This window comes from Mus caroli, unplaced genomic scaffold, assembly GCF_978045245.1.
Source record: "Mus caroli unplaced genomic scaffold, Mus_caroli_1 scaffold_18, whole genome shotgun sequence".
NCBI classification, from domain to species: Eukaryota; Metazoa; Chordata; class Mammalia; order Rodentia; family Muridae; genus Mus; species Mus caroli.
Genome location: NW_028227273.1, coordinates 63,023,832 through 63,037,513, shown reverse-complemented (window position 1 = coordinate 63,037,513; position 13,682 = coordinate 63,023,832). Strand labels below are relative to the sequence as shown.

Here is a 13,682-nt window from a genome sequence, read left to right as displayed (position 1 = left end):
GTGCCTGACCCAATAAATAAATAAATAAATAAATAAATAAATAAATAAATAAATAAAATTTAAAAATCTACCAATCAATCAATAACCAACCCTCTCCTTGCAGACTTCTCTCTCTGAAAAAAAAAAAAAAATCTCTTCCTTGATAAGTTAGTTGTTCCTGACCTCTACCTGGCTGTCTTTCCTGCTGCCCTATGCCTTCTATGTACTTTGCTTCTTTTTATGTCCTCCTGGCTCTCACCTCAGTGCCCCTCACAGAAGAGTGGTTGTTTCGTAACTGTTTGTCCCTCTGCCGGGTCACAAGCTCCTTAGACGAAAGGACTATGTGTCTCTCTCCTTTGCGTTCTGTTCTGGTTCTGAGCTCTGTACCACACACGCACTGGAGTTGAATAGAGTGACAAACAGAGCCACATAGGGAAAAACAAAAAAAACAGGACACGGTATTTCAGAATAATGGCTGGATCTAAAAAGAGCCGCAGCCGGCAATGGAGGGATGCTGGCAGGAACAGTGGGGACTGAATGGGCTAGGCAAGGTCCTGTATCCTCTGCTTCCTCTGCCTTGCTTCCATTCGGGTTCTGTCAGCCTCCCTCGCTACTAGGAAAATCACCCCATCAGATACTGAAGTTGTTGCCTCAAACCAGCCTAGGCATTCACCGACTTTCTCCCACCTTTTCAAAAGAAGTCTGTATATTTATTCTCTCCCCGTTTTGTTACAGATAATCAATTCATATGGGCAAAAAGTGTCTTCAGGCTAACAGCAACGGAGGCTGGGCAGCAAATACATTTGCTTCCTGTGGCTAGGGACAGAACTTAATTAACAAAGGGAGCCCTGGGTGGGAGGGCGGGTGCTGTGGAGTTTCTGTGGCAGCATTGTTGGTGCTAAAGTACCTGTGAGTGAAACGGTGTAGACACAGCCCCCAAGAAGGAGCCTTACCTGAGGGGTGTGAGGTCCTGAGGATGCTCAGGGGCCCTCATGCCTGCAGGTGGACCCAAGGCGACCATACTACTCCTGTGTGACCTGATTTGAACTCACTGTGTATGTAGTTCAGTATGATCTTGAACCTCCCCTCCTCCTGACTCTACCTCCCAAGTGCTGGGATTGTGGGAATACACAGCCACACCTGGTCTAAGCAATACAGATAGAACCTAGAGCTCTGCGCGTGTTATACAAGGACTCTACCAACTGGGCCACGTCCCATCCCCCAACTCCCTCTACTGCTTTCTTTGTCAGTGCTGAGAATTGAAGTCAGGGCTTCCAGCATGCCAAGCAAGTACCCAGCCACGGAGCCCACTTCTACCATGCTACACCCTTCCACACTTTGGCTGGATCTAATCTTGGGTGCCGACCAGAGCCCTGCCTAATTATTTCTGTGCGGCCTCTCTTTTGTGGATTATCTCGTTTCTTCCTATATGTGATAATTATTCCGTTGATAAGTTTTGTTAAGATGCTTTCAGAGCCAACAGTAAAGAAAGAAAGAAACCCTATTAAAATGGAAATAAGCTCCCCCCCCCCCAATCTTGGTTCTTTTCATCAATTTTCTTTTATTTTCCCTCCCCACACAGGTCTGGTTCAGCGAGAAGATGTTTGAGCCCTCGTTCTGTTTTTACACCGGCTATAAAATCCCCACATGCAAAACCCTGGACCAATATTTTGAGTTCATCCAGTCTCTGCCGTCCCTTGATAACCCAGAAGTCTTTGGGCTTCACCCTAATGCCGACATCACGTAAGTTCTTAGCGTCTCTTCTTTCTTTTCTTCCTTCTTTCTTTTTTTCTCTTCTTTTCTTTTTTCTTTTTTAATTTGAAGGTGTCATTTGTAACTCAAGCCTGGCAAAACTATGCATTTCATTTTCTCCCCTAATCTCTCTCCTTTCCTTTCCTTTTTATTTTCCTGTGAAAAATAGTGTTCCTTCCTGTCTCCCAATTACAACTCCGTGACAACTCGGCCGGCCCTCCACTCACTAAATCCCCAGGGCCTGGCATTTATGACAACACAAAGGCTGTAATTTATGCCTTGATTACTTCTCTGTCCTGTCATAAAACCAGTTATGTTTTTACATTAATCGATGCTTTCCATTGATAGTCATCTTCTGGCTCCTCATCTCTTTCTCCAAGTATCCATTAAAAATACGACCCCTGGGAGCAGAGAGATGACTCCGTGGTTCAGTTCATAGCACCCATGCCTGTGGCTCACAACCACCTTTAACTCCAGCGGCAGGGGATCTGACGCTCTCTTCTGGCCTCCTTGGGCAGGTGCACTCATATGTACACACCCACCCATGTCCATACATAATTAAGAACATCTAAATATCTATTGTAATGTGTGATCAATATCATAAGCAAGGTCTGCAAGGGCAGAGCACATATAGTCAGAGTCTCTTGCAATGGATCATCTCTTTCCGTGCTTGCTTGCCTACAACCTTATAGCCATGAGCCCCTCATGGTCATGTACCCCCTCAGCACCATGTGAGGTCCCCGATCCCACAAAGGCACAGAAACACCCACCAATCCTTAGCCCTTCATCTAGCCACCTTCCAGATGAAGTTTATCTTTGGAGAGCCCTCCACTAAAAAGGATCATCCCTTTCCATCTGCCAACTCAGTTAGCCACAGCTGCGTCGCTCCACTGCAAGGTGTCACCTCTTGCCATCCATACCTAGCTAGGAGGAGGGGCATGTCTGTCTCTCTCCCAGCTCTTCAGCCATGGCTATAATTTTAATAACTCTGTCATCAAGCATGGGTGGGTACTGTGCAGTTCTAGTACTCTGTTCTGTTCTTATAGACAAGCGTATTTGGTCTTCTGACCCAGACAAAGCATGCCCTATGTGTGACACAAGACTTTGTGCTTACACTGGGTTCATCTCCTCTGTGTCCTCTAATCCAGCCCACAGCATTTTTTACTTAGAGAGAGGCCATCCCAAGCCTCAAGTGGTTAGTGCTCCTTACAGACCCTGCAATGGAACACACGGTAGCTCTTTGCTGTCGCCTCCGGGCCACTGCTTTGAGAGGCTCCCCATTCAGTGAGCTGAAATGCATGATTAGGGGGTGAAACAATAATTTTTTAAAAATGCATTGGGGGATCATCTTGAGAACAAACAGTGAGGGGGGACAGGAGGAAGTGGTTTCGCTTGAGTTAAGGCTGTTAAAATGGGGGTTAGACTCCATAGTTTCTCTGATCAGAAGCCTCCCGAGGTCCTTGCATTACCTTGAGTCAAGGTCAAAGGTATCCTATATACATATAACCCAGACCTCCAGTCCTGCCTCCATCTTCTCCCCTCACATCCCTCCCTCCAGCTAGCTCTCCATATCTTCCTATTACTTAGACCACAGGACTCCACGATTGCACTTCCTGGAACATGCCCTGACCCTGAAATACCACTGTGGTTTATCTCTTACCTCTTCCGGCCCTTGCTTAGGGGTCACTCACCCTAAGTACAGATGTTGATCTGTTTTCAAGCCTCACCTCAAACCCTAACCCCATGATGTAATTTTTCTTGTATCTGCCACAGACACACTCTGCTTTTATTATTTACTTGCTTTTATTGATCAGCCACCGGTTAAAATGTAAACTCCATTGCATCCAGAACCTGTATCCATTCTCACTGCTGTACCTTGGTGCCCAGGAAACTTTGGTTGGCTGAATCAGCAATGCTAAGCCCTCCCAGACTCTAATGAGTCTGACCAGTGGGACCAATGCATAGAATGTGATGGTTTCCCCTGGGTAGGAAGAAAAGCAGCGGACAGAACTCAGTGCAATTATTAACTGTGTAATAAAAGATGCTGCTGTGCGGCTGGAGAGGCTGGAGACGTATCTGATAAATACCTTCCTAGCATGCACAGATTTCTGGGTTCAATCCCCAGTATTGGGAAAACAATTTTTTTTTAGGCAGGGCTTCATTCATTTCTGGCTGAGCCTGAACTTGTTCTGTAGGCTTACAAATTATTGGGTCCTTTTACCTCCATCTCCTGAGGGTTGGGATTACAGCCATGTACCACCATGTTTCAGCCAGTGATGGACTATGTTCTGGGATTGCAAGCCCTTTCCTCCCTTAAGTGGCTTCTGGTCAGGGTGTTTGTTTTATCATAGCAACAGAAATGAAACCCGTGAAGATATTCTTTCTTACTTTGAGTCCCTTTTTAAGTATATATATATATGTATATATACATATATCACAAATACACACACGATTCCCATCTTTTATCTGTGACCTATGTTGCAGGATTTGTGTCCTGTTTCCTCCTTTGGTTTTGCCTCTGCTTTTGAAGGTAGAAGTGTTGCTTGCCATTTGGTCTCTCTCCAAAAGGAATGTTCTAGTCAAAATAATCTTTCAGCCATCTGTGGACAGCCACGTTGCTACCATGAGTCACTGCATCTGAGAGAAACCATAGGGGCTGCAGACATCAACACAGGTGAATACCAGGCAAGTCAGGGGTCCTCTTTAATGAGACCCAGCTCAGCACATCCTTATTCACTGATGGGCAGAGCACACGGTGGCAAAGCACCAGACTAATTTTCCTATATGAATTCTCTCAGGTAACTCAAGCTTGCAGATGGATCCATGGCCTCCTTGACACTCCCCTACTGTTACCTCTTCTCTTCTTTGGTGGTTTCCAGGGCACTTAGAGCACAATGGAATCTATTGCCACCTCTCTGACCTTATCCAGAACATCCTCAGTAGAGCAACCCTATCTAGAGCATCCTCAGTAGAGCAACCCTATCTAGAGCATCCTCAGTAGAGAAACCTTATCTAGAGCATCCTCAGTAGAGAAACCTTATCCAGAGCATCCTCAGTAGAGCAACCTTATCTAGAGCATCCTCAGTAGAGCAACCCTATCTAGAGCATCCTCAGTAGAGAAACCTTATCTAGAGCATCCTCAGTAGAGCAACCCTATCTAGAGCATCCTCAGTAGAGAAACCTTATCTAGAGCATCCTCAGTAGAGAAACCTTATCTAGAGCATCCTCAGTAGAGAAACCTTATTTAGAGCAGCTCCAATACAGAAACCTTATCTAGAGCAGCCCCAATACAGCAACCTTGTCTAGAGTCTTAAAACATGTTAGAGACCCAGACCTGGTGGGTAGATCCAGAGACGTATGGATACTGGCCTAAATCAGGGATGGTGACGGGTGGGACAAAGTGACAGGCCACGTCATAAACCAGATCTGACAGGATGCATTGAGCATATTGCCAAGGCCTACAACTTTCTTCTATAGCTTATGTTCATTCATTGCTGCTCAAGGATGGCAGAGAGGGTTCTGGAAGACATCCGGCAGGCTCTCTCTAGGAAGCCTAAGCTGGCACCTTCCAAAAACTGTGCCAAGAGCTTTGCTCAGAGCCCTGGGTCTCTTCCACTGATGGGCAACCTTTCCGCTGGTGATGCCTGTCGGCCCCTGGGGCTTGTTCACTTAGCTCCTCTGATCTGGCTGAGTTCCCATCTTCCCACTTGGTTTCTGCTTGGGGTTCCCCCATGCTGAGTCTCCTCTTGCCTGCACTTCATACTCTTGTTTCCAGTTCCTGCCTCACCAGGCGACTGGCCAGCTGTATCTCGCAGCTATGTTTGGAAAGTTACCAGTCCCCGGGTGAGTTTTGTTTGGGGGGTTTAATTCTTCTTTCCCTCTGGGCCCTGAAGTATTTGGCGACTAGAATCCTATTCCCCAAATGATCTTGCTTTAAAAATCATTAGGTTTTCTTTTCCAGAGGCTCCTGCCTCCTGCTGTCTTGTTGTTCCCTGATGGCCACCAGGAGGCAGTAAGCAATAAGGGACACATTTTCCAGCTACAAACTACCCCCTCTCTCTCTTACCCCAGCAAGTCTCAGTTCTTCAGGGGCTATGTAAAAAATGGTGTAATCCAACACACCCCTGCCACATCTGACCTGGGAGGTTGGGACAACATAGGATTCAAGAGTGAAAGTGCTCCTGCTCCCAAGGGAAACATAGAGCCTCATGGGGTGGGGGTGGGGGTGGGGGGCGGGGGGGGGTGAGGCAAAAGTCGAAGCCACAAGACAAGGACTCCACAAAGCAGCAGCTTAGTCGGTGTGGATGTTCCCAGTCAGAGGACTCACTATGCCATTCAACAGCCATCTTGCTCCTACGTAGTCCCATGGGTGTCATGGGCCATGGTGAAGAATTGCCCCCTGTTTATGAGGACCTGCCTTCTGAAGTTCACATCCATAAATCTCCAAGGAGAGAAATCTGTAGAAGGGAATCACGGGCCTTCTCCCTCTTTGATCTTTGTTTCAAAATGCAGAGCCTCTGAAGGTGGTGGTGGAGGGAGATCGCACCGAATTAAATGCTTTAAAATAAGTAAAATCTCTCCCACGAGGCTGGCTATCTCGGTGACAGAGGCTATAAAAATGTACAGTGTATTCACATTTTATTATCTAGATTTATAAGGTACCAAAGACTCCGCAAATTCCTCTATCTCGGTGTCAAAAGCAGTTATTTATTTTGTCTCTTTTTCTCATTAGCGGGTTATGCATATTTTTCTACCTCCCAAAATTTATCAAATGCCTTGTTACCGCGTTTCAACTCATTTCTATGCAGGGCAAATATAAACACGTTCCTCTTAGAATTAACTGGCAATTTTTGAGTTTTAGAATTTTTTTTAAATTATGCTCATTGATATTTCATGTGCTGATCTGGAAATAACTGTGAGCTGATCCCTCATTAGGTGGCTGGTTGTTTATTTTATAGGCTGTGCTTGCTATCTTTGAGTTGGTTTGCTTTTTTTTTTTTTTTTTTTTTTTGCTATTTGTGACTCCCAGTTCCCTGAACCGCCAAATTACGGCGGCCAAATAGCATCTCCTCTCACCTTCATCCTGAAGGGAAATCTCCAGGAAGTGACTCAGGACTGAAGTCGGTGGATTATGAGTCTTCATGCTTCATCTCAAAGCACCTGTGGAGACTGGGCTCCCCGAAAGCCCTTGGGATCTTGAAGCATGTAGAGGTATTTGCAGTTATCCCTCAGAGCCCGCTGACTAGACACTTGTCTTTTTGCATCTTTGCAAACATAAAACCACATCGTAGAAAAAAGGAAATGCAAGGCAGACAGCCCTGGAATGCCAGGGAAGGAAGGGCTTTCTGTGTCTAATAAAATGGGTGATGGAGCGACCTGGGGAGCTTGTCACTCAAAGGCGGGTCAGCTCTTCAGGGTTCCCCACTAATACCCAAGTTTTGAAGGTTCTTCTTAGATAGCTTCATAAAAGAATAAAACCACCCACCGTGAAAGTGATTTTTAGGGGAGATGGAGCAGAGGCAGCTGCTGCAACTCTATCAGGATCCTCGCCCAGGGGCAGCCGTGAACTTGACCATTGACGGTATACACAGGTCCCAGCTCTACACTAGTGTGTGATGCTGGCTTCCCGAGGGGATGCAAGACTGGAGGCAAGCTGAGCCAGCTCCAATGGACCTTCAGACATGGGACATTCTATATTTCTTGTAGATGGTCCGCGCAGGTCAGAATGACCTTCTTAGCATGGACATTTACTGTGGTTTTCTATCTTTGGCATTAGAGGACCTGTGTTGATGATATAATTACAAAAACAGCTTCCTTCGTCTTGAAATTGGACTCCCTGGCTCCCCTGTTTTAAAGGGACAGTACGTAAAGATGTTGGTAATCCATTCCTTGAATTTTAAAGTGAGGCACAATCCAAGTTTTTTGAAAGCCATGGAAAATATGAGAAAGGTACCAATGACTCTGAGGGAGGAGGAAAATCCCCATGGAAAGAGGCCGTAAGACACAGAAATGGAAGTGACTAACAGTTAAAGGACCTCTTTTGACCTTTCTGCACGTGTGTGGACAGATGTGCAGATGTGTATTCATTCGTCCCTTTAGGTGGAGAAGTGTCAGATAGTGGGGAAACTTGTAATAGTAATACTCGAAGTGTTTACCATAAGAAGGGACAGATAATTAAATTTTCATGCCCTTTAAATATTGGAGAATTGTTCTCTTTTGTATTTGAAGTTTAATAAGATTCCAACCAACTGGCTTTGGTTCAACAAACAAATATTTATTGAGAACTCACCATCTGGGCAGCTCGGAAACATGAAGATGAGGAAGACGCAGTTCTCTTCCTCCGAGCTCCTTGCCTATTAGGGAAATGGATGGATGGTAAATACGTAAGACAATCTGATAAACTCTAAAATCAAGTTATGTATACAATGCCATGGTGCATACAGGCCCCATAGAGGCAAAGAAGAAACGCAAACCCCCAATAAATCCCAATTTATGGATCAAAGACAGCCGATGACAGAGGTCGTTTTCCAGTTATGCCTAGATGTACCACTGTCCGCTTAGGGGTGGGATGTGGGTGGAGATGGCTTCATCATGGGAATACAAGGGAGAACACAGTGGGCAGTAAGGACCAAGACACAGTGGCTGGAGCAGCCAGGGAGGGCTGTGAAGATGTGCGTGACTACAGAATGTACAGCTAGCGCACCCAGAGCGTGGGGAACAGTGCCTACAGAAGGGGGATGTGACAATGGCAGAGGGCAGCTTCTGAGGGTGTTAGGATTCTAGGTTGGCAAGAGTGAAGACTTTGATGTCCTGAAGGACATGGGCCAACGAACAACTCAGGAGAGTGTTCAGTGTATGGCGCAGAGAGCTCTAGGAGTGTGTGTGGGGCGAAACGTGCATATGGGGTGTTCAGGAGAAAGCTGGGGGTTTGATACAACCCAGCTTGTCTGGTACTTAGCGGTTGCTTTGTCAGATGCCAGTCATGGTGGCCTCTCTGTTTCTCTAAGAGTGATTCATCCACGTCTTCTGTCTTTCCTGCAGCCAACCCCAGAGGGAGGTCAAGGACTCATGTGAATCACACCCGGATCTACATCTCTGAACCCTGGGTATCATAACTTGCAGCTATTAGGCTGTGATTCACTTCCTTTTCTTGTCTAGTTAGCTATTTAGATAGACTTTGCCTCTCCTGAATTACTTTGTAGTTTTGTTAGATTTTACATGACTTTAAACCTGGATTGTGACATGTCCCTTTGCTACATGCCAAGAGAAGTCAACACACACACGCTACAGATTGCACTCAAAATTCAGGGATGGGTTGCAGATGCCTTCTGCACCACTTTATTAAGGTGGCCTATTCCTACCTCATATCTCATATATTCAGTTTTGTGTGTGTGTGTTCCTTTCCACCTTTAAGATAAATGTATTTCAATGCAATCTAAAACCTCCAAATATCTAAGTAGGCATTGCTTACACCAAAAAAAAAAAAAAAAAAAGCAATTTTAAGTGATAATTTTTTCACTTATTAAAAATCAGCTTTGGGAACTGGAGAGACGGCTCGGTGGTCAAATGTACTTGCTGCTCTTCTGGGAGGTCAGGGTTTGTTTCCCAACCTACCTGTCAGTCAGGTTACAACAGCCTGCTAACTCCAGCCCCAGGGAACATGGCACCCTCTTCTGGCCTCTGTGGGTATTACACACACACACTCGCACATACGAGCGTGTACACACAGGCACACATGCACACACAGTGCACACATGAATACAAATAAACCTTTTTTTTTTGTTGTTTTTACTCCTTTATTTCGAAATTCACACGTGTAAAGGACAAACTAGAGGCATTTCCCAAACTACACGAGAGCTCTTGCAGTGCCCACAGACAGAAAGCCCAATGTGCGTGAAACATGGCCACAACTCCATGCAAGGTTGCATACGGGTCTGGATCCACCTGAGGTATTGCAGCTGCTCATCATGTCAGATAGGATTGCTGGAGGCAGGGGCATGCCCTCCACTCACAAATGAGGTCAGTCACAGGCTCCACAGGCACCTCTGGCTCCCACGGAGCACAGCTCCTTCACCAGTGGAAGGCAGGATGGTGCGATCAGTAGCCCCTTAGATGTCTGACAGTTACACACTGGTCCCACAGAAGGATGTTTAATTCACACCTAGGGATGCCGAGAGAAAATGGTGTCACCCTCTTCCCTTACACCGAAGAGAAACGGCAGCCGCCAGTCACAGGCCGTTCTGGCTGGCACAGTTTGTGAGGTACATTTCAGCGCCCTCTAAACATTTGCCACGGATTCATCCCTGACAGGTTCTTTGCACCACTTGAGATGGTCTCTGCCTGTGGGGGGAGGGGAGTGTCTCGGAAAGGAGATGGTTCTGCAATCTTGTTGTGAAATCGTATTTTCTTAACAGTACCATGAAAAGTCAAACCTTCTTAGAATAAACAACAGGGAAGAATATGAAAGGAAAGGTGAGGATTATAGAAAAAGCTTATCATGAAGAAACACCACTGTCGAAGTACTCTACTTGACTTTCATGTACCTGCACACATACACATACACATTATACATATACACATACATACACCCATTCAAACATATACACACATACATACATACATACACACATACATAAACACAAACAAAGAGAGAGAGGGGATAGAAGCATAGTTTCTTGTTTTGCTTTGTTTCTTGTTTTTTTGTGGGTTTGTTATTATGTGACATAACAAAGTACTCTGTAGTCTGGAGTAGCTGGAACCCAGTACATACACCAGGGTGGACTTAAGCTCATGGCTGTCATCCTGCCTCAGCCTCCCAAGTACTGGGATCATGGGCAGGAACCACTCCTGGCTCATAACTGGTTCTTACAGCATACCATTTTATTCTGAGTTCTCGACATCTCACTTTATCAGTGGAGATAGAATGACTTCCTCGTTTTTATCACTATGTGGCTTCTCATAGGTTCTTGGTAGGATCTATTGTTAGCAATACAGTTACAGGATGTTTTTTTAAACTTCTTTATTGCATTTGGAATAGAGAGAGAGAGAGAGTAAAATATAAATGAATATTTAAACCGTTTAAAGTACAAAGAGTCAACATAAGATTTTGCTTTTCTTTTGCTTAAAAATTGTGTGTGTGTGTGTGTGTGTGTGTGTGTGGTCTGTGCATGTTTGCACAGTGTACGCATGTGTGCCTAAGTATTTTGTGGGTTCATTTGCCTGTGCGTGGAGGCCAGAGGAGGTCACAGTCAAGATGTCTTCCTCAATCGCTCTCTACCTTAGTTTTTGAGACCGGTCTCGCTGAACCCGAAACTGACCATTCTGGCTAGATTGGCTGGCCAGTGAGCTCCGGTGATCTGCCTGGGTCTACACACAGAACCATGCAAGTTTCTGTGGGAGGGCTGAGGACTCGAACTCAGGTCCTTACGCTAGCACGGCAAACACTCCTCCCCCTGAGCTGTCTTCCCAGTCATCCGTGTTGCCTCTCTTCGTCCTTTACAGCCCTTTGCCAACTCAGATTCTTCTCTCTTCTCATTCAGAAGTCATACATTTATTTTTAAATAATTATAACAGCTTGTAAGTTCAGCCCCAGGGGATCCAATACTCTCTCTGGCCTTTGTAAGCACCATTCTCTGTCTCTCTCTCTCTGTCTCCCCCCACACCCCCCCAACACACACAGATAAACAAGTAAATAAGTAGATATATTCTTAAGGAACATTAACTCAAAGTGCTCCCCTCCTGACACTTCAGAATTTTAATTTTATCTTGTGTGTGGGGTTTTTTTTGTTTTTTTTTGTTTTGTTTTGTTTTGTTTTTTGTTTTTTTGCCCCACAATCAGATTTACACTTTGGCACCTTACCCTATGACGCTTGTTTAGGTTCCCCCAGGCACTGGCACATTCTTTCCCACATCTCAGAAGTCGCATGGGCCTCATTTTCACTCCTTGCTCCTCAATCCTCGCCCCAGTGTGACCTTTAGAATCGGCTCAAGTAGCAGCCTGTCGGTGGCTCACTCTTCTGTTCTTCTCCAAAGATATGGTACTTTTCTCCTCTGTGGTTTTTGAAGAAAAAAAAATCCTCTCAACAAAGTATAATCTGGCCTCCTTAGATTCCCTAAGTTTAACTGGAGCGTCAAAGCGCAGAAAGTTTACAGAACTGTATGACCCTCCCTGCCGTCAAAGTCTCGAGCATCCCCATCCCCCAGAATCCATTTGTAGTTAATCTCTCCTATGGCCAGCACCTGTGCAACTGATGACCTAGTTCCTAGTCTAGAGGTGGTCCCCCGACATTGTCTGTCCTGCGGTATCTTATGTGGGTGCTGGGGACCTGAACTCGGGGCTTCCTGCTTGCATGGGGGGCACTTGACTGATGGAGGCATCCCTTCAGTCCCAACTGAGAGCTTTCAAGATGGGCAGCCACATTCGAGTAGGTAGGACAGATAGTTAATAATAGGTCGCCATGGAAGCCATATAAACATAAACAGAAAACTGAGCGGCTCATAGTCCAATGAGGGAGGAAAAAAGGTGGTTCTGCTTGGTGTAATGGGCTGCCATATTCTGATAGACACTTGCGCCCGTTCCTGAGATGTGGGGGATTGGAGGTGTGCAAGTTGCTTGTGTGACAGTCAAGGTCATTGGGGTCACCAAAGGCATAGAAGGAATCTCTCTATTGGGGATGGACACTGGTGCTGTCATGTTTTCTGATGTCACGTCAGAAGCCAACAGAAACCCAAGTGCTCTCATTCCTGAAGGCTGACAGTAACATCTCAACATTTCTTTTCTTTCCTATCTTCTTCTTCTTCTTCTTCTTCTTCTTCTTCTTCTTCTTCTTCTTCTTCTTCTTCTTCTCCTCCTCCTCCTCCTCCTCCTCCTCCTCCTCCTCTCCTCCTCCTCCTCCTCTTCCACGGCTGGCTTTGTCTTATGAGATCCCTCTGAAGCCAACATTTGCCTTCCTCATTCTGAGCTGCCACTCTTTCCTGTCAGGTATCAGAGTAACACAGCTTCCGACGTTCTTGAAACCATCACCAACATTCAACCGAAAGAGAGCGGCGGTGGTGTGGGCGAGACACGTGAGGCCATTGTCTACAGGCTGTCTGAAGACATGCTCAGCAAGCTGCCCCCTAACTATGTGCCTCATGAGGTGAGGCATGCCCTTCCTGCTGGAAGATCCTGAGACATGGGGAGGTCGTTTTTCTGCCCCCCCCCCCCAGCACATAACGTTCACGTGGAGGTCAGAGTTCACCCTACAGGAGTTGGTTCTCCCCTCCCATCGCCTGGGTCCTAAGGATCAAACTCAGGCTGTTAGCTTTCGCTGCATGCGTCTTCACCCCCAGAGCCATCCCTCCAACCCTCTTTGCTTTATTTTACAGAAGCATGTTATTGAAAATGTAGCAGTCAAGCGAAGTCTGTAAATTGAAACCTAATTATGCCATTAGCTCCTACAGTACAAATGGAGCCCCATTACCGCAGACAGTCACTCCCAGAAGCACTATGAGGCTTCTGTAGGAGACCACAGCAAGTCTCTGGCTTTATCAGTAAACAGCTTATGCTGGAATCTTAATCATGCATGAAACACAGTCAGTATTATAATTATGCTCTTTTCTAGGGTGTTCCCTTCTGTTGTTATTACTATTATTATTATTAATTTTAATTAAAAGATTTTGGTCATGCTATGTTGCCTGGGCCAACCTAGAATTCATGGGCTCAAGTAACCCTCCTCCTGCCTTTAGCTCCTGAGTAGCTGGGACTACAGGTGCAACCCATTATGACTAACAAGACTCTCTGCTAAAGCCTGCAGCTGGGAGCTGGAGAGATGGCTCATCAGTTAAGAGCACTGGCCATTTCTCTTGGAGGTCCTGGGTTCAGTTCCCAGCACCAATATCAAGTAGCTCACAACTCCGGTTCCGGGGGATCTGATGCCCTCTTGTGGCCTTTGCAGCCACCTGCACGCACA

The 13,682-nt window shown here is 45.9% G+C and overlaps 1 protein-coding gene across 1 annotated transcript in view; it reads left to right on the top strand.

Moving 5' to 3' along the window:
• Positions 1-13,682, top strand: part of Dnah8 (dynein axonemal heavy chain 8) — a 253,171-nt gene that overhangs the window by 217,157 nt on the left and 22,332 nt on the right. The window contains exons 88-89 of the mRNA XM_085832623.1: positions 1,562-1,722; positions 12,713-12,869. Of these exons, the coding sequence (XP_085688749.1) occupies positions 1,562-1,722; positions 12,713-12,869 (318 nt within the window). The remainder of the gene's footprint in view (positions 1-1,561; positions 1,723-12,712; positions 12,870-13,682) is intronic.